Raw genomic sequence first — 22320 nt, 5'->3', positions numbered from 1 at the left:
GGCAGAGAGCACTGCATGTATGTGCCCACATATATCCTGCTCATTCCTTTATGCTCCCTAAAGACTCTGTCAGTCCTGATTGGTCCATGCTAAACACACACACCTTCCCCATTACTGTCATGTGACCACACAGACCTCTGACAGCAGCCCTGCTTCTCTATTCTAGCCTGTTGTACTACGTTACTATAAACTGCGGCTGTTTTTCAGGTTTATGCTCTTACTATACATTATACTCCACTTGCTGTTTGTTTCTTTTTCAAAAAGGTAAGGGAAAATGACATATCTGAATACACCAGTAAGTAAAAGATGAGGGGCCTATCTTTTCAGCTACAGAATGTCTAGAGCAAGGTTTTTTTTTTTTTCAGTGGGAAGTTGGTCATGTAGCATATCAAGGAAGACCAGTTTTGTTTTAGGAATCGATTGTTACAATCGGATTTGTAATATCTCCTGTGTGTTTAAAGTTATTATCAACACAAAGTTCTTATGCAGGATCATAACAATAGGATTCAGTGCTTTCAGCTCTTGGTTCAGCACCATGGACAGCACATCAAATAGCTGTGCATCACAGGGACCACTAAATATGGGCTTGGCTTGGGTCTGATGGGAGTTTCTGCTGCTTTTCTTATTGAGACTGCAGTCAGGCCGAGGAGTTTTAGAAAACTTACTGTAGGCTAAGACCCTGGTAGGCCTGAAGATAGACTGGGGTCTGCTAAATGATTTTTGGCAGCTCAAGCAGCAGCACTGAAATGTAATACAGGAGTCTTACATACAAGTAAAGGGTGTTTCTTTTTGGAGGTATGACTAGTCTCAAAGGATTTCAATTTACGATAATGTCGGTTATGCACAGAATGTCACGTCCTGCCAGTAGATACCTTGAAGAGATCTTATTAAAGGTGAAAGTGGTATGCACACGGACCAATACAAGGTAATTGGCAAAATAGTGCATGTTGGGGCTTGTGTGAGAGAGGAGGGCAGGTGTATATAAAATGCAACTAAACTGTTACCTTGATATCCTAATAAAGAAAATATAGTGTCAAATAATGGGTTTAAGTCAAAAGTTATTTAACGGTGTACAAAATCATGTAAAAGATATGGAGTAGGGGCTGAGTGGGCCATTGATGTTACATCTTCAAACACAGTAGCGTTCAAAGCTCCATAATACCAGTGGTGGCACAAGAGTGAGAAAAGTGTGTGTGTGTGTGTGTGTTTTAAATTTCCCATTCCTTTTTTTTCCATTACTCAATCCCCTCCCCAAATATTTTAAGTACCTTCTAAAGAGTCCGATTTACCTATGTTTTTTAGACAGACAACATAACAGACAACAGAAATAGGGGAGTAGAAAAAATCTGGCAAAGGCATTTGGAAAAAACAACAACAACAAAATAACCACTTGTTATATATCCCTGCCACTTCAGCACAGATTACATGGCAGCAGTGCTGATCTGCTGTAGCTACCGGCATCAGCGATGTGGCAAGTAATTGGTCACAGCTCTCACATCCTGCTATGGCACATGATTTCTCTGATTATATAAGCAGGCAAAGACTGTCAGTGCTAGGTAGGTAGGTTTTTTTTTCATGTATTTTTTTTAAACTCTTGGAAAAAACCTTCAATACAGAACATGTTTTGATGTAAATGTGGTGTAAATGATACCCTGGATCATTTTAAATAAACATAGCAGTGATAGATGTTCCTCCCAAGCATCCAAATATATACTGTATGGTTAGCTGTCCCTATATTGATATTATTCCTGCTTGATAACAAAACACTGAAATACTCATGGCCAAATTGAAATCTGCTGTGTTTCTTATTGACCTTTTCCAGATCTGCTTTGCGTCCTGTAGTTATGAGGTTATCTATTTGATATACATGACTGTAATTGTGTACCTGACTTTCCCATATATCTGTCAATATCTGTTCTAAGTTTACTTGGTTGCCCCCCCCCTCCTTTTTTCAACTGTTTAAAACCAACCATTACATGGTCATATAACAGTCATAAGTTAAAACTGACAAAACCGAAAATTAATTTGCTGACAAATAAAATTGTCTGTTTTTCCCTGGACTTACATTGTCGGATTTGTTTTCTTTGCTCGATATGGATCCTAAATGGACCAGTTCTTGCATTTGGATTTGACAAGGGCAGAAAGCTTACAGTCTTTAATATTCATCATTTACACCAGTGTGGATGATAGCATTGGCTTGCATGGTGCATGCTCTATGCAGTGGTTAACTGGGATCGGCAAATAAAGCTAGCTTGTCAGTCCACATTGGTAAATAATAGTGAATGAACTTTTTGCTATTCTAGTATCTGCTTAGGGTTCCTTATTAGAGATGAGCGAACCTCGAGCATGCTCGAGTCGATCCGAACCCGAACTTTCGGCATTTGATTAGCGGTGGCTGCTGAAGTTGGATAAAGCCCTTAAGCTATGTGGAAAACATGGATATAGTCATTGGCTGTATCCATGTTGTCCAGACAACCTTAGAGCTTTATCCAAGTTCAGCAGCCCCCGCTAATCAAATGCCGAACGTTCGGGTTCGAATGGACTCGAACTCGAACCCGGTTTGCTCATCTCTATTCCTTATATAATTAAAAAAGCAAATATACATAGTACACCAGAAAGAACCATCCTTTTAGCTGTGGTAGAAATGAAACACTGTTTTATTCTATGCTCAGAATGCTGCTTCGCTTTGTGTGACAAGCAATTGGAACTGTTGCTCCTATCATGTGTGAAATGTCAACACAGATAGAAATAGTTTAAAGGATATTGTAGAACTGGCACAGATATATTGTGATAGAGTAAAGTACTGAACCAAATATAAGTGACATACTCATATTTCAATACTTGGTGCTAATAAATAAGTCTGGTAATTGAAATAGATTTGGGAAGGAAACTAAAGATCACCTATAGTCTTGCCTATAAATGTGCCTACCTTGACAGGATTAAAGTTGTATATATCATTAGTGTGTTAAATTGTCTCCAGTTTTATGGAGGACTACTTATGAGACAATTTGCTGCAACAATATAATAAACTGGTGAAAATGAATGCAGTGATGAGACCATGGGGTTAGTGGGTTAAATTAATAGGACGATAAATGCTGTTTGGAAAGGATTGTGCACATTGAAATGGTGCCCTCAGGTAAATAAAGTACTTACAGTACAGAGCAGGATCATAAACATCTGGAGAGGAGCATGGGAAAACATAGCTGTAAGGATTAGATAATAGCTTCCCAATTAAATTGGGATATTTTGAAGTTTTTAAGTGCCCTCTAAATAATTCCCTGTTGGTTATGCAGAGTTCTAATTGTAGCCTTAAAAAACGTTTTACACAGACTCGGAAAGGCAGAAAAACATCTTTCCAACAATAAAAGCTGTGTAAAACATATGAACTACTTGTAAGAAGAATATGCTCGCATTCATTGACCCATTATGCACTGACAGAGAGGAGCTGCAAACGTATGCCATGCTTCATATTTAACAGGGAACTGATTTTAAGAAACTGTAATTGAATTGCTCAATGTTTTTAAGAAAAGAAAATGTTAGTGAATAGGTTATTTTATATGAGTTTAAAAGGAAACACATAGGGGGAGATTTATGAAGTCCGGCATTTTTTACGTTCTCAGCTCCGGAGCTCAGGGGATTTATGTAGAGGCGCATTGCCTCTACATAAATCCTGATTGCACAAAGCCCGTCTGTGCGAAAACTTTGAAACCTACGCCAGCTCCTACGCGAAAAAATGATTAATGTGGCGCACGCAGAGGACGCACCCCCGTAACATCCCCTCTCCAACCCACTGGGGAAGGTGGCACAGATGGGGCAGATGCGAAAAAAAATATTCGCTAAAATACTGTTTGCGAATATTTTTTTACGACAATTTGCCCCATCTGCACCTAAAAAAGGAATTTACATATTTTCATAAATGTCCCCCCTGGAGTGCAGGATCTTATAATAAAACAATGTAAGATTGAAGGCATGAGAAACCACACATATCTTGGAATGGCTATGTTCACACATTTTTTCTGCTCCATTTAAAATGACGTCCTTCATTTTGAGTCTAAAATAACGGACGTCGTTTAGTTGTCTAGCATTCCCTTTGTGCAATCATGGCTGTTGGTACATTATTCTAGTTTAGGTGGACTAATTGCTCTTTGGGTGTGACTTAACTGAAAAGTCCACCGTATTTAATGGTAAAAACGGAGAAAGAACGGTGAAAAAAGAAAAACTGTGAGTGAACAATAAAAAACGTCCGCTGTTTGCAAAAGACATCTGAAAATAATTGTCATGATCATTATTTCGACTGTATAGGATCAGTGCTGCACACCTCTGCCTTAAATTTTAAAGCCGGTGCTCAGTGTTAACTGGGTTCTTCAACCATAAGTCTTGTATAGGAGAAAACCACGGCACTCGATGTTGCAAGAATAAGTGAGGGTTTTTTTATTTAGCAAATAGATACAAGGTATTTACTCCGACCGTACATAAGAAATGCTAGAGATGAGACCAAATAACATATGGTGCGATGTTTCGGTCCGCTATGGACCTTCCTCAGGCAATGGGGTCTCTCATGAGTTGTATGCAGGGAGAAGGGTCGGTGCATTATTTCGACGTCTGCTGTGATAACATTTGTTATTCAATACATTGTGTGCATTGGACGTCCGTCTTTCCATTGACTTCAATGCATTGTGTTGCAGTCAGTTAAATCCCGGCAATAACGTTTTTTATAATTGCTAAAGCAGCCACCTTTTCTCTATTTTTGACGTTGTGTAAACATAGCCAATGATGTGAAAGTTCAATGTGATGTCTTTTTTGACAAATGCTCATTCCCTAAATTCATACTTGTTGATGATTAAAATAAATAAATAAATAAACTAATTAGGCCACTTGGGCAGATTTTTTTGGGGTACAAAACACTGAAGAGGTACAGATCTTTCAGGTATGGTGTTTCCTTGTAAAAAAAAAAATTACTTTAATGTATGCATTTCAAAGTTACCTAAATTATACATTAATGAGACCTAACGTAAAACGGAGATGACTTTTAGGACTTCCATGTTGGTTATTTGATCCAGTTATGGACTGAAAAAAATTGAATTAAATTGGAGAAAAGTTGAATACTCCAAAGTGGCGATTAAAGAGGAACTTTCACCAGGTTAGAGGAATCTAACCTGCTGATAGCCCTTTATTGCGCAGAGGGCGCTAAGGTGGTAGCTTAGTGTAATCATAGATTGGGTAGGCGCTCTGGGGGTGGGGCAGTGCTCCTAACGGTGCTTAGGACCATGAATTATACTGCTAACCGCATTGGAACAGCGCAGAGGAGGAAGGTAAGAGACATATCTTCCTCCTCTGTGCCCCGTGCACAATAGGGGGCTATCAACAGATTAGATTTGTCTAACCTGCTAATTCCCCTTTAAGTAAGATTTATAAAATCTTGAAAATATCCTAAAAAGACTAGTGTACAGATGGATGAAGCAGAAATGCTTAAAGGAGTCTATGGGAACAATGAATGTCCTGTCTGTGGGCTATATTTGGTATTACACCTAAGCTTTATTCCTTTTCTTGGGGGGGGGGGGAGACCTCTTTTTCATTATGTGTTGCACACAGCATTGTTTTTTGTCTAACAGCATTTTTTGGTCTAAAGTAAAAGTAGCTTGCACCAGCCGATGCAATTTTTTAAATTTTGCCCAGATGATAAGTAAGACACACTGACCTGAGTGAATATTTTTTCCAATAGTACAAAAAAACAAATACTACCACAGCAAATAAATATTCGACTAGCGAATACTCATTTGTAAATACCACTACATCTGAAAACACGTGAATAACCTTTAAAAATTATCATGTTTTCACCTCCACCCAGGCCTCCACCTCCACTCAGGCTTGTGTCTGTATAATCTGTGACACATCTGTTTTTAATGGATCAATACAAAAGGCTAAAATATGTCAATGTGTCACTGTATACATTTCAATAGGATCATCCAGATACTTGAGAAGAAGAATAATATGGCAGAGTCAAGTATGCTTTAACGCCTGACAAAAAGAAAATATACTAACTAAAGCCAACAGTTAGTATCTGCCATAGGAAATCCTTATTATATAAACAGGGACATTAAACATAAACAGTTATCTGTTTTTGGTAAAAATTACAGAAAATTACAATTTTTTTTAGTTTTTGTGTGTTTGCAATTTCAGCCATAGCAATGTGCTCCTGCCTAGTGTGAATGGTGTTCTAGGAGAGCTGACCAAATGTGTCTTTTTAAAAATTACAGAGCAGAATAACATAGAGACCCAACTAACAGTCTGCAATAGAATAAAAGGGACATGCTTTTGGTACACTTCCATGCTGCAGATTCTGCACCAATAATAACATAATGTCTTGGAAGGATTTCCCAGTGCATACATCAAAGATATGCCTGAATATGACATATAGAGACTATGAGGGAGATTTATCAAACATGGTGTAAAGTAAAAATGGCTCAGTTGCCCCTAGTAACCAATCAGATTCCTCCTTTCATTCCTCACAGACTGTTTGGAAAAAGAAAGGTGGAATCTGGTTGCTTGGGACAACTGAGCCAGTTACACTTTACACCATGTTTGATAAATCTCCCCCTGTGTATTACAAAGCAGCACAATCGGAATTGTGATGACTTCAAAGGTTCCTTACTTAGAAATCATTGTGAGGCTATGTTCCCACAACGTTTTTTCAGCTCCGTTTAAAATGCCATGCGTTATTTTGAGTCTAAAATAACAGGCGTTTTTAAGCAGTCTGGGTTCCCCTTAGTGCAGGCATGTCCAAAGTCCGGCCGGAGGGCCATTTGTGGCCCGCGTTCCGAACTTTTACGGCCCCCCAGGTATCCAGCTTGCTATTATCTGCCTGTGTTATAAAGCATATAGCATGTAGCATATAAAATGGTCGGCCCTCGCACATGTTCACTTCATCAAATTTGGCACTCTTCGAAAAAAGTTTGGACATGCCTGCCTTAGTGCAATGACAGCTGTTTGCACATTATTCTAGTTTGGGATTACTAATTGCCCTTTGGGTGTGTCTTAATTTAAAAGTCCATTGAATTAAATAATAAAAATGGAGAACCAACAGTCACAAAAGAAGAACAGTGTGTGCAAAAGACGTCCGAAAATAATGTTCATTATTTTGACTTCCGCTGCAAAAACGTCCGTTTTTCAATGCATTGTGTGCATTGGACGTCCATCTTCTCATTGACTCGAATGCACTGCCATTGCAGTCAGTTAAATCGCGGCAAAAACCAATGTTTTTTTAAATAGCGAAATCGGTCGTTTTTTCTCCATTTTTGATGTTGTGTGAACATAGCCTCAGAGTGACCAAAGCCAAGCCTTGGTTAGAAGACCTTGACTAGACAATGCAAAGCAGTGCAATTGTCATTTGCTCACATGGCACACAGATTAAGAATGACAATGTGTTGTATGAGACTGGTAGCAGACTCGCTTCACTATATGACAGCATCTATTGTTATTTCTTTGAAATCTACCTCATTTCAGAATATTAAGCAGTTTATTTTTAACTTTTAAAGACTATTTCAAAAAACCCTCAATCTTCTTTGTTAAAATATTTTATCAGCAGCCGCTGATCCTTTCTCAGCTTGACAGTGCAATAAAGAGAAAATAATTTGTGCCAATCTTCCGTAGGCCAGATGGTTTTACTATCACAGGGGGCTGGATGCTAATTGACATTTTTGGTAGAACATGCCGGAGATAAAAATGGAGATCTGTAGCCAGTGAGCTTCTTGGGATTTGTAAGGCGTTGTAGGTTTTCCTTGGACAAACAATATGCTATGCTGCATTCTCTGACATTTCTGTTGGTGTTGTTGTCTGTTACACCTTTACATGTTCACTTTCAGGCCTAATGTCGTTGTTAGTTACTTTGTCTATTTGGCTCTACCAGATTAGAAAGCAGCTACTGTATATCCAGCAGGCATACAAATATTTTCTGAGATTTTACTTGTAGATTTAGTCTACATAACAAAGTTGTGTTGTTTTGTGATTTGCTTCTTGTACTTGCCCTTGTGAATTATAATCTATATTATAGCACACAGTTACATATACAATTCTACAGGATTAAGAACAGAAATCTCCCATCTGTAAGCCACAGCAGGCACTATACATTAATCCAATACAGCAAACACTAATGCCATGTTCACATGTTCAGGATTCTGGAAGGGTTTAGACAGATGGATTCTGTGACTGAATCATAACAAATTCTTTACCTTCCACCTGCAAATCAATTGAATGGGTTATTTTTCCCTTTTTTAGATTTTCTAGACACAAATCCAGATGTAATAATGAATGCACTGTGCATTATAAATGCCACATCATGGTCATCCAGGCTGCAGATTTGGCACAGAAAAGCTGAAGATCAGTCTATGGATCCATTGATTAATCTATGGCAGAAATCCAGTTTTAGCTTTGGATTATTGCTGCAAATGTTCTGATAAATTTACAGCAGATTTGCCCTTCGGACATACCCTAGCTACCCTACCACATTAGAAGAGCTTGGCTAATTTGTTCATGTGTGTGCCACTATAAAAGATGTTTTAAAAGGGTGCCTCTTGGCAGTAAGGACAGCAGGCCTTTAGGCCTTATTTACACGTCCCTTAATCTATGGATCCGTATTTCTGTATTCGAGTTAGTGCACATTGTTGTCTATTGGGCTGTTCACGTGATCTGTAGATTACAAGGACACAAACCATTGCTGGAAAAAAAAAAGGACATGTCCTAGTGCGGACCTAGATTTTTTTTTTTACAGATCCTCTCATAGAAATCAATGGGATGTGCTATTTTTTATGAATCAACAAACAAAGAAAAAGCCATGTCACACATGTGTGACATGGCTTTTTCTTTGTTTGTTGATTTGTAATATTTTCTCATGTCATATTGGGTTGAGCACCCCACTTTACAGATTTAGTAGTGCCTTGTCCCTTATTCTTGTTTTCTATTTTTTATGAATGGTAACCTGTTTGGCATCTGTATTTCTGTAAATACAGATGAGTTATAATTAATACGTTGGAAAAAAAAAAGAATATACAGAAATACGGATGCACTACATATGCCCAATTCGTAATTTTAAGAGGATTGTACAGGCGGATAGTGGGAGGAATCTTGGAAAAAAAAATACTGAACGTGTGCATAGCTTTTACAAGGTTTAATAAAAAAAAATAAACAAACAATCAATAACTGTTTGCAGAGCTTTTACAAGGTTTAATAAATAAAAAACAATAACTCATTCATGTGGCCTATTATCTTTATGATAGTTGCTCACACATTTCCATTTGCATAGGAAGATACAAGGGTGACTATATATAAATAACCGCATAAAAGATGTGATCAGCCGACAAACAAAAGGTTCTATCTGTGGCAGATGCATCCATCATATAGCTTATTTCATTCAAGACATTTTACCCAAAGCAGAAAATATGAGTGCATAAACAATCATAGTGATAAGCAAGATCCATAGCATCAGATTACCATGTTTCATTATTGCCCTTGTGTTTGAATTATTAAATGTTATTGTATTGTCAGGCATTATATTATGAATTCATCTAGCGATAAAGGAAGTTCCATACTTTGTTGTACAGGATATTTTGAGCTGTCAGCCTAATAGGTTTTGTTGAATTATTAACTATTTTATTACTATTTGACTGTGAACATAACAGCTGTAATTGAAGTTATTTGTAATATTGGACTATTATATATGGAGTTAGAAAAAATGCCAATGAATTTTTAACCAACCTGTTTCACATGTACCTCAGTAGTGTCCGTTTGTTTATATTATCACTTGCACAGGTCTGCACAGTGCCTGAGAGGTCTTACAGGGACAAGCATACCATTAGTATGACCAGTACAGTTGCATCAGAGTAAATAAGACGAGGGGTCCACTGCCACCCAAGATCAGCTTCCTACTGCTTATTAGATAGCATAGAAAGGACAACACTAATAGATTACAGATTACTGGTGGTTGCTCTATGATGAGGTTTTGGAATACAGGGGGTCTATATACTGTCAATTTATGAAAATGCACGAAGTAGGTTAGACAACAACTTCTTGATCTGTGGCTTTGGATTGCCCCCACTTATCAACAGTCGTAGAAAGAAAGGGTTGGGTGATAGCTTTTAAATTTCAAATAGTGCCATAACTCTTATGTTTCAGATGCTGACTACAGCTTTTCTCACACATTTGTCACACTTAAAATAAAAGAGCTGATTAATACTACTACTTGAAGTCGGAATGTTGTCCTTAAACCCCTGCCCATGACTGTGTCTGTCACTAGGCAGCTGCAAATTAAAGAGGACCTACAGTACAGTACAGTTTTCCTGATATGTATGTATGTATGTATGTATGTTTGTATCACCATAAAAAAAAACAATGATGCAGTAACCCTGAACATGTATAAGAATATCCCTGTCCTGAAGAAATCTATTTATTTCCAGATTTGTATTGCTTTGGTTAAAAATTAAGGAGCCGAAGTCAAGTAAATGTATCATCCATGAACATAGCTTGGAGATGTCCGATGTGGAAGCAGAACTAGTGTGCCACAACCCTTCGTTCTAGTGATTAGTGAGATGATATCTTACAGAGCGCTGCTCTGGCTGTGTTCTGTTATATCTCCCTGATAAGAGTGGAGGTACACTTTAATAACACTGATGAAATACCAAGCATGTATAGCCAATTTATGAATTGTCTTAAGGCTGTGAATTCACTTGAGGTTTTACACACAACAAAAATTATCCCTTTTTTTAAGAATTGTACATTTATATATTTTTTGATGCAGTTTTAGTTGTTATTTTCAAGGCTGATCCTTTTGATTATAGTGTAAACACTGTAATTGAAATAATGTTCTATTTTACAGTCAAGCTGTTCTCTTTTCTTGCAGACCTGGCAGTGGGCTTTATGGAATTGATAGTATGCCAGATCTTAGAAGAAAGAAAACATTACCCATTGTCCGAGATGTGGTAAGTTACAAATAAGATTACATTAATACCATGTTGTACTAAAATAAATAATGACAGTGGGCTTTATGGAATTAACAGTATGCCAGATCTTAGAAGAAAGAAAACATTAAGTAAGATTACATTAATACCATGTTTTCTTGAACACATACCATCCACCAAAGTAGTATTTAGGTTGTTCTCGCACAGTATTTTAGTTAGTATTTTAAATAAAACAGTGGAACTCACACCATAATAGGAAGATGGTGCAAAGAATTTAAATACTCTGAAAAATGATTGAACTTAGATACTGTTACTGAATACTCTTATATTCATAAATATATTGTACATCGTTTTACAAATGAAGCAGAAATTTGTAACCTTTTGAAAGCACAGAAGACTATGTTCACGCATCGTTTTTTTTCCTCTCTGTTTAAAATAATGTCCGTCATTTTAAGTTTAAAATTTCTCTGTTTGGCCACCCATCAGTGCAGTGACAGCTGTTGGTACTTGGTTCTAGTTTAGGTGGACTAGTTGGCCTTCAGATGTGTCCTTCATCGAAAAGCAATTGAATTTAATAGTAGAAACGGAGAAAGAAAGTTGAAGAAAAAATAACTGTGCATGAACAACTAAAGAATAACATTCGCTGTTTGCAATAGACGTCTGAAAATTATTGACATGATCATTATTTTGATGTCTGTGCAGATAGCGTCCGTTATTTTATACATTGTGTGCATTGGACGTCCGTCCATTGACCTAAATGCATCGCATTGAAGTCAATGAAATTGTGGCAATAAAAATAAAATAAATAGAAAGGGCGGCCTTTTTCACTTTTTGTGAGCATATCCATACTGTGCAAATCTTTCCATATAGCCTAAGTTTGTTAGAAAAAAATGGGCTAAAAATAATTATTGCTACACATAAGAAACAGTATCTGCACTATGCGTGTGAAACAGCTGTAATTGCGTGTGCTGACGAGTTGTTGGCGCCCAGGCCAGATACCTATGTACCTGCTGGAATTTAACATTTTTTCGTATGGAATAAAGTTTGCATGAAAATACAGTGAGTGCCCTTCAGTTTTCTTCTTTACATTGGATAAAAATAATTATTGTCACTCAAAGAAATTACTTTTTTAATACAGAATGTTTGCAGAAGTAGTCTTTTTAGTTATGAAGGAAAATCCATTCCTCCATGACCAGACATAAACTCCCTTTATATGATACATTTCTGCGTTGTGCTAGTCAGTCTTTAGGCTGCATGAGCACAAACATTGTAATGTAACATTGATATTCATGCCACATTTCAGACTAGACAATTTCACTTTAATGTACCTCTCACATATATCAAATGTGTTGTAAATCTATTTCTTTCAGGAAATAAAATTACATTATATTTTTATTCAATTGAGACATTTATATCCACTCCACTGTTTAGTAAAAAAAAATTGTAGAAGCACAAAATACTCTTTTGCTTGTGTAGAAATGTTATACTGTGGTATCTTCTATGTAAAGAATGCAGTTACATAAGCAACAATATGGAGAATATGGATTGTAAAGCAACATTTGTAATAATAGCTATTGGAATATATATATATATATATATATTTTTTTTTTTGTACTCATTGCTAATAATAATGTACTCATTGTTAATAAAAATGTTGTCCTGGAGCAGCAATTGCACAGCATTTATTGATTGTCTAGCACATAACATTTTCACAGTAATCCTTTTATGCCTTTTTCTTTAACAATAAGTTCTCTCAGAGTTTTATACAAGCAAGTTTATGTATCATTGATCTTACAAAATAAAGAAGTTGTTGTCTCTATGGCTATATGCTCCGTTTTACTAATGTTATTCTATTTTTCCCCTCCTCTGAAAATATCAATGGCATGCAGGCAATGGTAAGTACCAAACTAAAGAATTTTACAATGGTGATAAGAGTTTTGGTGATGGCTGTGGTCTAAGAGTTTAGTAATAGTGTAATATTGGCATGGCGGGCGTGGGGGACCTATTAATTGTACATCTCTAGAAAATGAAAGAAAAGTTAAAATGTCTGTTGAGAGGAGACATAACATAGCTTGAAATAAATTAATAAAATAAAATTAGACAAAAAATACACTTGACTATAGTAAAGCTCTGCACCCACCATGTTACTAGATCTTACAGAGGCCTCCATGTGAGGGTTTTCACAAGGAGTTTTATTATTTTTTTTTAACCCATGTGCTACTGTTTGAAATATGATCATGGTGTGCCCCATCGAATCTTGTACGGACATTCATTTTCCGCCATCCTATCCAGTTTAGGCTAAAAATATGGATCTGTTTTATTGCTGTGGAAAGATGTCTTTTTATATTACCCTATAACACTCAGACCTCTTTGACTCTACGTAACAAAACATAGTTCACTATATACCTCTAGGGGGATCTTAGTTTGATTCAGGAGGAAGTGGAACCCTCGGTTGTTGCAGCTGTAGCTTTGGAGTAGGCATCCACAATTTCAGCAACTAATTCTGGCTGCTATAGTAAAACTGTAAGGAGGAGAAGTCAGTGTAGTGACGTTAATATGTTCTCCAATCTTCTCACCAAATACTGAGATATGGTCCAAAGTACAGGATAAGGAAATATGCATGGTCCTTGCTCAGAACAGTGGTGTAAGGTTGGGAGATCGGAAAACACCAGAAGCTGCCAGCTCAGAACAATGGTGTAGGGTTAGGAGATAGGGAAACATCAGATGCTGCCTGCTCAGAACAGTGGTGTAGGATCACCACTACTTTATAGCTTGGTGGACAAGCTGTCATTTTAACAATTGCTTTGTGGGAACTTGTGAGGTCCGTCTACATCCACATCTGTGCAGCATGGACTCTAATAAACAGCTGAATTATAGTTATCTGAAATGGACCTAAACAGCAAGGCACCTCATGATCTAAAGTTCAATCCATTAGTAGCCTTAAAGGGATTGTCTGGCCTAAATTACAAAACTTTGCTGCTGCTGGGGGCTGCGGGGGACACAACAATGCAGTATACTTCCCTATTTTGCCCTGCCCCAGCTGTGGGTTACCAGGTCCTCCACTCTCCACTACTCTCATGTTTCTGACAAGTTCCAGTGATATACTGTTCTGACAGGAAACATGCACTGACCGTACTGTCTATGCTAAATGGCCATTTCCTATCAGAACGGCACGTCACCAGAAGTTGTTAGAGTGAAGGCAGTGGTCTAGAGCGGAGCACAGTGAGTGGTTTTGGAACTGACAGGTGCAGCAAAGTGGAACAGGTAAGTGTACCATAGTGTTGTTTCCCCTGCAGCCCCTAGCAGTAGCAGAGTTTTGTAGATTAGGCTGGAAAACCCCTTTAATGTCTTGGCATTGTTGTTATGGAGAGATAACAAAGAAGACCGCAAATAACAATTGACTTAACAGTAAACAGTCTGTATTACTTTCTTTAAAAGACCAGAAAAAGAATTGTGCAGAGATACAAGCTTGTTTGTATCCCTATACTCTGTATTACCTGGGACATGGCAGATGTCAATTGACTGATCTGCAGTAAGGCTTCAGTCTAAAACACAGTAAATAAGGAATACAATAAAACATAGATAGTTTGCATATTATGTAATGTTAATAAATTGCCTATACATAGATTTAACAGTTTTACAGAAAAATGTAATTGTGCCATGGAGTTTATGACATTTTGTAATATTCTTTTAAGGTTTTCGCTATTAGGCTCAAAACCTGCTCAGATCTAGTACTGTCACACAGCTGAGGGCTTATTAAAGTGTATTAGTCTAGACAACATTGTGTGAGCGAAACTTGGCAGCAGCACAAACCTCTCCAGGCTGATAGCTCTCTGGCCCCTTTCACATTATATCCAGTATATCTGTTCTCCTGCATGCCACTTGAATCAACTAAAGGATCAGATCTCGAAACAATGGGAGGAGAAGCATTCCTTAAGAAATGAATCCTTTTTGTTGTGCTGAGATCTGACCCTCCTTTTCATTATAAAAAAAAAAGAATCTTTTCAAATGAAAGTCAATTGCACATACAGAATTATTATTCTTTTACATACTACATTTACAGTTTAGTTTTTTTTTTCTTCTGGGCAAGAAAGAACATAAGCCTCAACTGTATAGCCATAATAATGATGGGAAAGCATTAGCTGTGTACCTAACGAAAAGAAAAACATCTATTGAATAGAATAATCAGAATAATATGCTTACAATGTGAGGATCGCTTATAGGTTTGGTAGGTGTATTGACTTGAAGGGGTACTTAAACTTTTGACATGTTGTCCAGGCATGTCAACAGTTTAGCTTGCAGCGGATTTCGATCCTAAGACCTTCTGCGATCGCTAGTTAAAAGCAATAAAATGTGCAGCAGGCGGGGTATGGAACATGTGGCCCTGCACCTCACCTGTTTATAACCAGAAATCTCAGTGGGTCTCAGATCTGATACCTTGCGCAAGCTAAATGCACATGTCCGTTTATGGAAACTTCAGGACGGATAATTATCAGCTAAACATTTAACAGCAATTGAAGAAGCATGGCTGTCTTTAAAGTAAGGTCCATAAAAATATCATTTTCATTTGAAGCAGCATGCAGCACTAGATATACTGTATAGCTCCTGTATGTTCATTGCTTATGCTCATAGTCACATTTTACAGCAGAACCAATTAAATCTTACCCGTTGATATTTCTATACATTCAGAATGAGCCTCTAAACAAAGTGGCCCCTCTGAACAGGACCAAATTACTGTGCATGACTATATCCCACACAGCACAAATTGCTTCATTTTTCATGTGCAGAATGACAGTTTGACAAAGGAGTTGTTTCCTTTGAGAAGATATGCATTTCCACACATTTTAAGCAATGCACTTGCTGACAGTTTATAGTTCTCAAGTGCATTGGTGATCGCTTGTCTGCATTACATTTCACATGACATTTATCAGCCTGGTTTTGCATTTGCTTTCTTTTATAAATGTTTTTCACTTTTTAAATACTTAATTTTACTGTATTTATTAATTCAGATTTGCAAAATCAGACTACCACATTGTAAGGTATTCCCATCTGAGCTTGTTATCCCCATCCAGTGCTCTAATAATTGCAGGGTGACTATGGCCCCATTCTGTGGATCGGTGGGGATCCTGGCAGTCCAATTCCCTTGATCCACTTTGTTATCCCTTGATTCCCTAACCTATAGATAAGGTATAATAAGCTCAGGTGGAAATACCACTTTAAAGGCACAGCTGAGTGCAGGGTTTACTCTTTATTTTTAATGAGGGAGGGTCAATGGCAAATACATATGACTTTAGAATTGGATGGACTATGTATAATGGTCTTGCAGAAAGTAATTGACACAGTGTTTATTTTGTTTAACCTAGGTAAGCAGTGGTATAGTAACAACAGTATTTTAGCACTCTTGGAAGAGATGGCATAAAGTCAATGTTTAGCATTACATAATATCTAATAAGTACGTTCTCAAACACTACATTTAACATCTAACCATTCCAGAACAAATAGGCGAAAATCTATTCCACAAAATTGCATACATGAGCTGTTATAAGTTCACACATCAGGATTTTGCGACCGTCATTGCTGACAGCCGCCAAAAAGACTCTAATGACGGCCATTTTCTAATTTTCTAATGATTTTCTAATGATCATGATCAGTATATATACAGCTGTCCTTAGCAAATAACGGACGTGTTTTTGATGGCCATTACCAATGACGACCGCAAAATCCCTCTGTGTGAACTTAGCCTTAAATATATAATAATGGCACAGAAAATGTAATTTTATTCAGAATAAAGTGCCAGATTACAGATTATCCAAATGTCTGGATTATCAGAAAATATAAAAAAAAAAACTTATGGATTTACATATAAGAGTAGAGAACCTTGACCTTGCTCTGCTTCATCTCCCTTGTATACAGTATTTGACACAAGAATTTAAATTGTATGATATCCTTTTATTGGTAAGAGAACTCAGGTCTCTTCCTTGGGCATTGTGTGGTTTTAAGAAACCTAAATTGTATGGAAGGCTTGCATCTGTAATCTACACTGCAATAGAAAAAGATTTCTAGTCTGTTTGGATGTTAACACAATAGAGAACTCTGCTGCTATATTTCATATCTAAAGTTGCTTTCACTGTAATGATAGCATGAAATGTTTTTACATTTGTACAGACACTGGCTGCACGGAAAGCTGGAATATCTCTTGCTATGGTGATCCGGACCTCTGTGAACAATGAAGAACTGGTAAGTTATTTTCAAGTATTATAATCGCTTCCAACCTCTACTATAAGCCTTAGAAACGCTGGGCAGATTAGAGCTTCATCGTGTGTGCTTTTTTTCCTTTTTGAAAAGTTGTCAGATTTGCGAAGCCGATTTTCAAGCAACTTTTATATATTTTAAGGAATACAATAATGGTCTGAACTGAAGACATCATCTAAGCCAAAGGGGTCTGCAACAGTCCCCTTTGCCCTGGAGGACCCACCACAATGAGTACTTTTTTTTTTTTTTGCTTTATTTACCATGTGGTGCAACCACAGGACTGTTAACATTTGCTGAGATATTATAATTGTACAGAATTGGAAAATAAATGTTTCTTTTAGAAATAATACCTCAATTGTTCATGGCTTCTGTCTGCCATTGCAGCACAGCCAGTTTACATGTAGGTGCTAATCCACAATATCCAACACAACCTGAGGAAAGGTTTGTCTCTGTTTTAGTAGAATACAAGCTTTGCTTTTAGTTCTATACAACCTTCTAATAAACTTCAAACAAGGAAAAAGAAGTAGTTTTTCCCTACAATACGTTTGACTGCTTAACAACGTCAAATGTCTGGTTGGTCTACAAGTGAAACTGCAAGGACCTTTCTGGACTCCCGTGAAAACACAGAAATTTTGCCACAGCAGGACTTAAGAGCTGGCTGTCATGGAAGTTTTATTAGTGCCCCAGCCTTCCTGACAACTGTACCTACATCAGCCAGCTTCCTGCTACCTGTCATGTGATCACCAGCTCCCAGGTAGGAGGTTGCAGAATACTACTGGGTAAGAGCAGACCAAGATAACTTCTGTAGACAGTGCCAAGGGGTTGTATTCCCCCTGGAATTGAGGCTAACTGGCCAGAACTAGAAGTAGGTTAAGGACAACTAAAATATATTTTCTTAAGAGATTTCACATACATTTTCAAAAATACAGGCCCAAACTGTTGCGTCTTTGTAATAAACAACTATAGGAAATAAGAAAACACCATCCCCAATGATGATGCTGATGACTACAATGCTTTAGCCTATGATGCACAGCTATTGATAGGCTTTCCACAATATTCTGAACAGCTGTATAACTTGTTAATTATCCTGAAATGAATTGACTTTAATTATTCCCATGTTTTACCCAACCTCAACAGAAATCTCACGTTTTCAGGAAGACATTGCAAGCTCTTATTTACCCAATATCATCAACCACTCCACACAATTTTGAAGTATGGACCGCAACAACGCCAACTTACTGCTATGAGTGTGGAGGTCTACTTTGGGGAATAGCAAGACAGGGCATGAGGTGTACAGAGTGTGGCGTCAAGTGTCATGAAAAATGTCAAGATCTCCTTAATGCTGACTGCTTGCAAAGTAAGTGCTTTATTTCTTTGACTTACATGAGCCTAGATGTTATTTCATGCTAATAAATTGGTCCTAGTTTATTAGGTAATACTTGACAGCGCATAGGCTGAGAATTCCTGTTGTGTCGAATATGCTACTGATGTCAGATTCTCAAGAACCTGATATGAGCACAGCAATGTTTGTACCCATCAATGTTGACCTCTTAGTGATGCATAGCACATGTACTGCAGGGAATATCTCATTAGAATAGGAAGAATAGGAAGACAGATTGGAACATCACTTAAGTAAATCCATCTAGGAGTAATATATATATATATATATATATATATACAGTAATAATCAGCAATACTGTATAATCTGTATTGTAAAAACTAGCATCTCTGTGACTAGAAATGACGGAAATTCATTTTCCACGTTTTCGCATGAATTTGCGTGAATATTTGCGAATTGCATACAAACAGATTTTTATTAAAACAGGCAAACTAGAGGCTACAATAGTGGGACTATTAAAGAGCAGCAATTTTTACAACAGCTGTTGCTGTGACAGTGTCAAGATTGGAAAACTTGTCAAATTGTCAATTTTAAAAAAATGTCAATCAGCCTGTCAATCACTCAATTTCCGCCATGGACAGTACTGGACAATTTTCTTCCAAGACAGCAGTAGACATTGGTAAAGGAGCACCCAGTGAGTTATTAAGATGGACACTGTGTTCACTGTGACTTCCTATAGTGCACACCCAGCACTCAGTGACTTGGTATAGTGAACAACAGTCACCCAGTTACTTGGTATACTGGACAATGGCTTCCCTGCTCCCACAGAAAACGATCCACAATCCATCCTCCTCTCTGTCCCTATCTCTCTGTATTTCTCTCCCTGCTCTAACTGCCTGCTGCAACCTGCTCTCCACTATACACAGCTGACTGGCCGCCTCCAGGAAGCCAATCACCCTATATAGGGGGGGTCGCTGACATCACAGTGGGGTTCGCAGCTGACTGGACGTGTGCTTGGGATTTTGGATAATTCCTTGCTCCTGCCAAAAGACAGTTCTGCAAGCTAACATATGCGGCCGCCACGTTTACTGAATCTAAGTGAAATAAATTGTTCCAAAGCGAATTTAATGCCCCTTTCAATGTGAATTGGAATTCGTAACATTTGTGACATTTCTTTTCAACAATTTCACTGTTTCCACTTAATCTTCCACTTGTTTTGACTTCATGCTGTGTAGTAAAATGTCTTCTCCTACCTGGAAACTGTCCACAAACAGACTGCCTGCTGCTGATAAATCATTCCTGATCTAATTCTGTCTACAGTCAGGCCTATTACCAAATAAATCCTTAGCGTTCACTAACACCTAAATATCTAAATAGTCTGATTGACACATAAATATTTAAAGAAAGCTACATTCACAATAGTACAACGTGGCGCTTTCAACCTACTTGGTAAAGACATATAGCCATAATAGATTTGTCAATCTCAGCATGTATACAGTTTCTGTATAGCAGCAGGGGATTTTTTTCAGTGCTAACATATTCTGCAATGCTATCCAGAGATTTCCCTTACATTATTACCTATGCTGTAGCAGACTTATAATCTAGACAGAATGTGAAGGCATCAATTGGCTCCTCAAGTGAGCTGAGGAAAAAACAGTGAGCAGGCAACTCTCTTGAGTGTTGCTGGACAAAACATGTCTGCTTTGAGATAGTCATAACTCTAATCCCAAATTCCATATAAATATATCCACAAAATTACATCTTTACTGTAAAGCAAAAAGACTGTGTGATTTCTAGCTACACCCCTATAAAATGAATGGAGAAAATGTCAACCACGGGAATGAGGAATATACTGTAGGTAACAGGTGATACATTAAACCCCTGCTCCTGGGGCTAGCATAGAGTCCAGGGCAGAGACAAATAGAATAGAATAACCTGATGTCAATTGTAGTATCAATCTACATGTCATTCAAATTCAGCTGTTTCAACCTCAGAATCATATTTAGACATATAAAAGTCATAGAGTAAAGTCCTCTGCTGGAAACTGAGTGAATAAACTTTCGGCTGTGTTCACATGTAGTATTTTGGACAAAATTTGGTTCATATTGGGACAATATTGTTTATGTTTTTAACCCACTTTTTGCCAAAAAGTAACACATGAGACCAGCCTAAGGGTGTTTCCTATGTCTAAAAGAATTTATAGACTTTGTAGACTTGTTCATTGACTGTCATATTTGAGGTCACATGACAACCCATCAATCCACAATTTATAGAACCCCCTTAGTTTTTAGGAGAAAAGAACAATCATACTATGATTGGTGTAAGACATCAATAACTCATTTGTCCAAGGTTACCTTTGAAACTCTTCATTGTGAGTTTTACCTGGTAACCTGGAACTCTAATGGGGTAATTTTTTTACAGTGCTGTATAATAATATTAATGTAACTTTCCCAACTGGAATTAAAAGCGTCTATATGGTTTCCAACACTGGTCATTATAACATAAGGTAAAATGAATGGTTGCAGTGAATGGTTGCAGACATCTCTACCGAACCAACGGGACTGGCAACCATTGCAATTTGCTACAAAATTATAATAAACTTTTGAAAGCCTGAGTGTGGAGAATTATTGCCTGGATTATTGCCTGGATAATTGGTCTCAGAATAATATGTGAGTGCTGTAAAACTGGCTTTATATCCTAAGTATGTGTCTATTTCAAGAGAGTTTCCAGGGACTAATTAGTTGGTTGTATGTGTTGTAATTGGGGGAGAAAGCAATGATTACTTCATCATTAATTGCATAAACATATGTCATGTGCCGTAATCCATCCATTGAGTGATAGTAATTGCTGGAAAGTGGCATTCTACATGCCTGAATTTCCATTACGAAGACCAAAGATGAATTTCCCTGGTATCAGTGTTATTTACAAATATACATTTAATTTACCAATAAATTATTAAGTAAAGCCATTACATTGAGTTGTCCTCTTCCTCTACACTTTGTCTTACAACACAAATAGCTTAATTGTACCCACGAAGGCTATGTTCACACAACGTTAAAAATAAAGAAAAGGCGGCCGATTTAGAAATTTTTGCCGCAATTTAACTGATTGCAATGGCAATGCATTCAAGTCAATGGAAAGACGGACATCAAATGCACACAATGTTGTGAATAATGGACGTTTTTACCGCAGACAGTAAAGTAATAAACATGATCATTATTTTTGGACGTCTTTTGCAAACTGCGGGCGTTTTTTTTAGTAGTAGTTCACACACAGTGTTTTCTTTTGTCACTGTTCTTTCTTTTTACTATTAAATTCAATGGACTTTACAATTAAGACACACCCAAAGGCCAATTAGTAACCCCAAACTAGAATAATGTACAAACACCAGTCATTACACTAAGGGGAGGCCAGGCTGCTAAATAACGTCCGTTATTTTAGACTTAGAATGACGGACGTAATTTTAAAAGGAGCTGAAAAAATGTTGTGTGAACATAGCCTAATGTTGTTTTACCACAGGTAAAGCAATAAACATTTTAAAATAGAAAAGACTATTACATCTACATTTTGGAGAATTGGGATGTTAAATAGTTTCCACAATGCATGTATTAAAAATTCAGATTCCTTGTGCCCCATGCAGCTAAGGCTAGGTTTACACACAATATTTTGTTAAATGTTTTTAGCCACAACCAGGAGTGGAACTGACAGAAAAACTGTAATGGATATATTAGCACATTTTCTGTACTTTGAACCCACTCCTGAATTTGGCATATTGACCAA

At 37.3% G+C, this 22320-nt stretch overlaps 1 protein-coding gene across 1 annotated transcript in view; it reads left to right on the top strand.

Annotated features, from left to right (window-relative positions):
* UNC13C (unc-13 homolog C) overlaps positions 1 to 22320 on the top strand; it is a 393542-nt gene that overhangs the window by 114313 nt on the left and 256909 nt on the right. Inside the window, exons 4-7 of the mRNA XM_069982623.1 lie at positions 10892 to 10970; positions 12839 to 12844; positions 17115 to 17186; positions 18339 to 18558. Coding sequence (XP_069838724.1) covers positions 10892 to 10970; positions 12839 to 12844; positions 17115 to 17186; positions 18339 to 18558 — 377 coding nt within the window. The remainder of the gene's footprint in view (positions 1 to 10891; positions 10971 to 12838; positions 12845 to 17114; positions 17187 to 18338; positions 18559 to 22320) is intronic.

This window comes from Dendropsophus ebraccatus, chromosome 1 (assembly GCF_027789765.1).
Source record: "Dendropsophus ebraccatus isolate aDenEbr1 chromosome 1, aDenEbr1.pat, whole genome shotgun sequence".
In the NCBI taxonomy this organism is placed as follows: domain Eukaryota; kingdom Metazoa; phylum Chordata; class Amphibia; order Anura; family Hylidae; genus Dendropsophus; species Dendropsophus ebraccatus.
The sequence above is the reverse complement of the archived record's forward strand: the minus strand, read 5'-3'. Positions and strand labels throughout refer to the sequence as shown.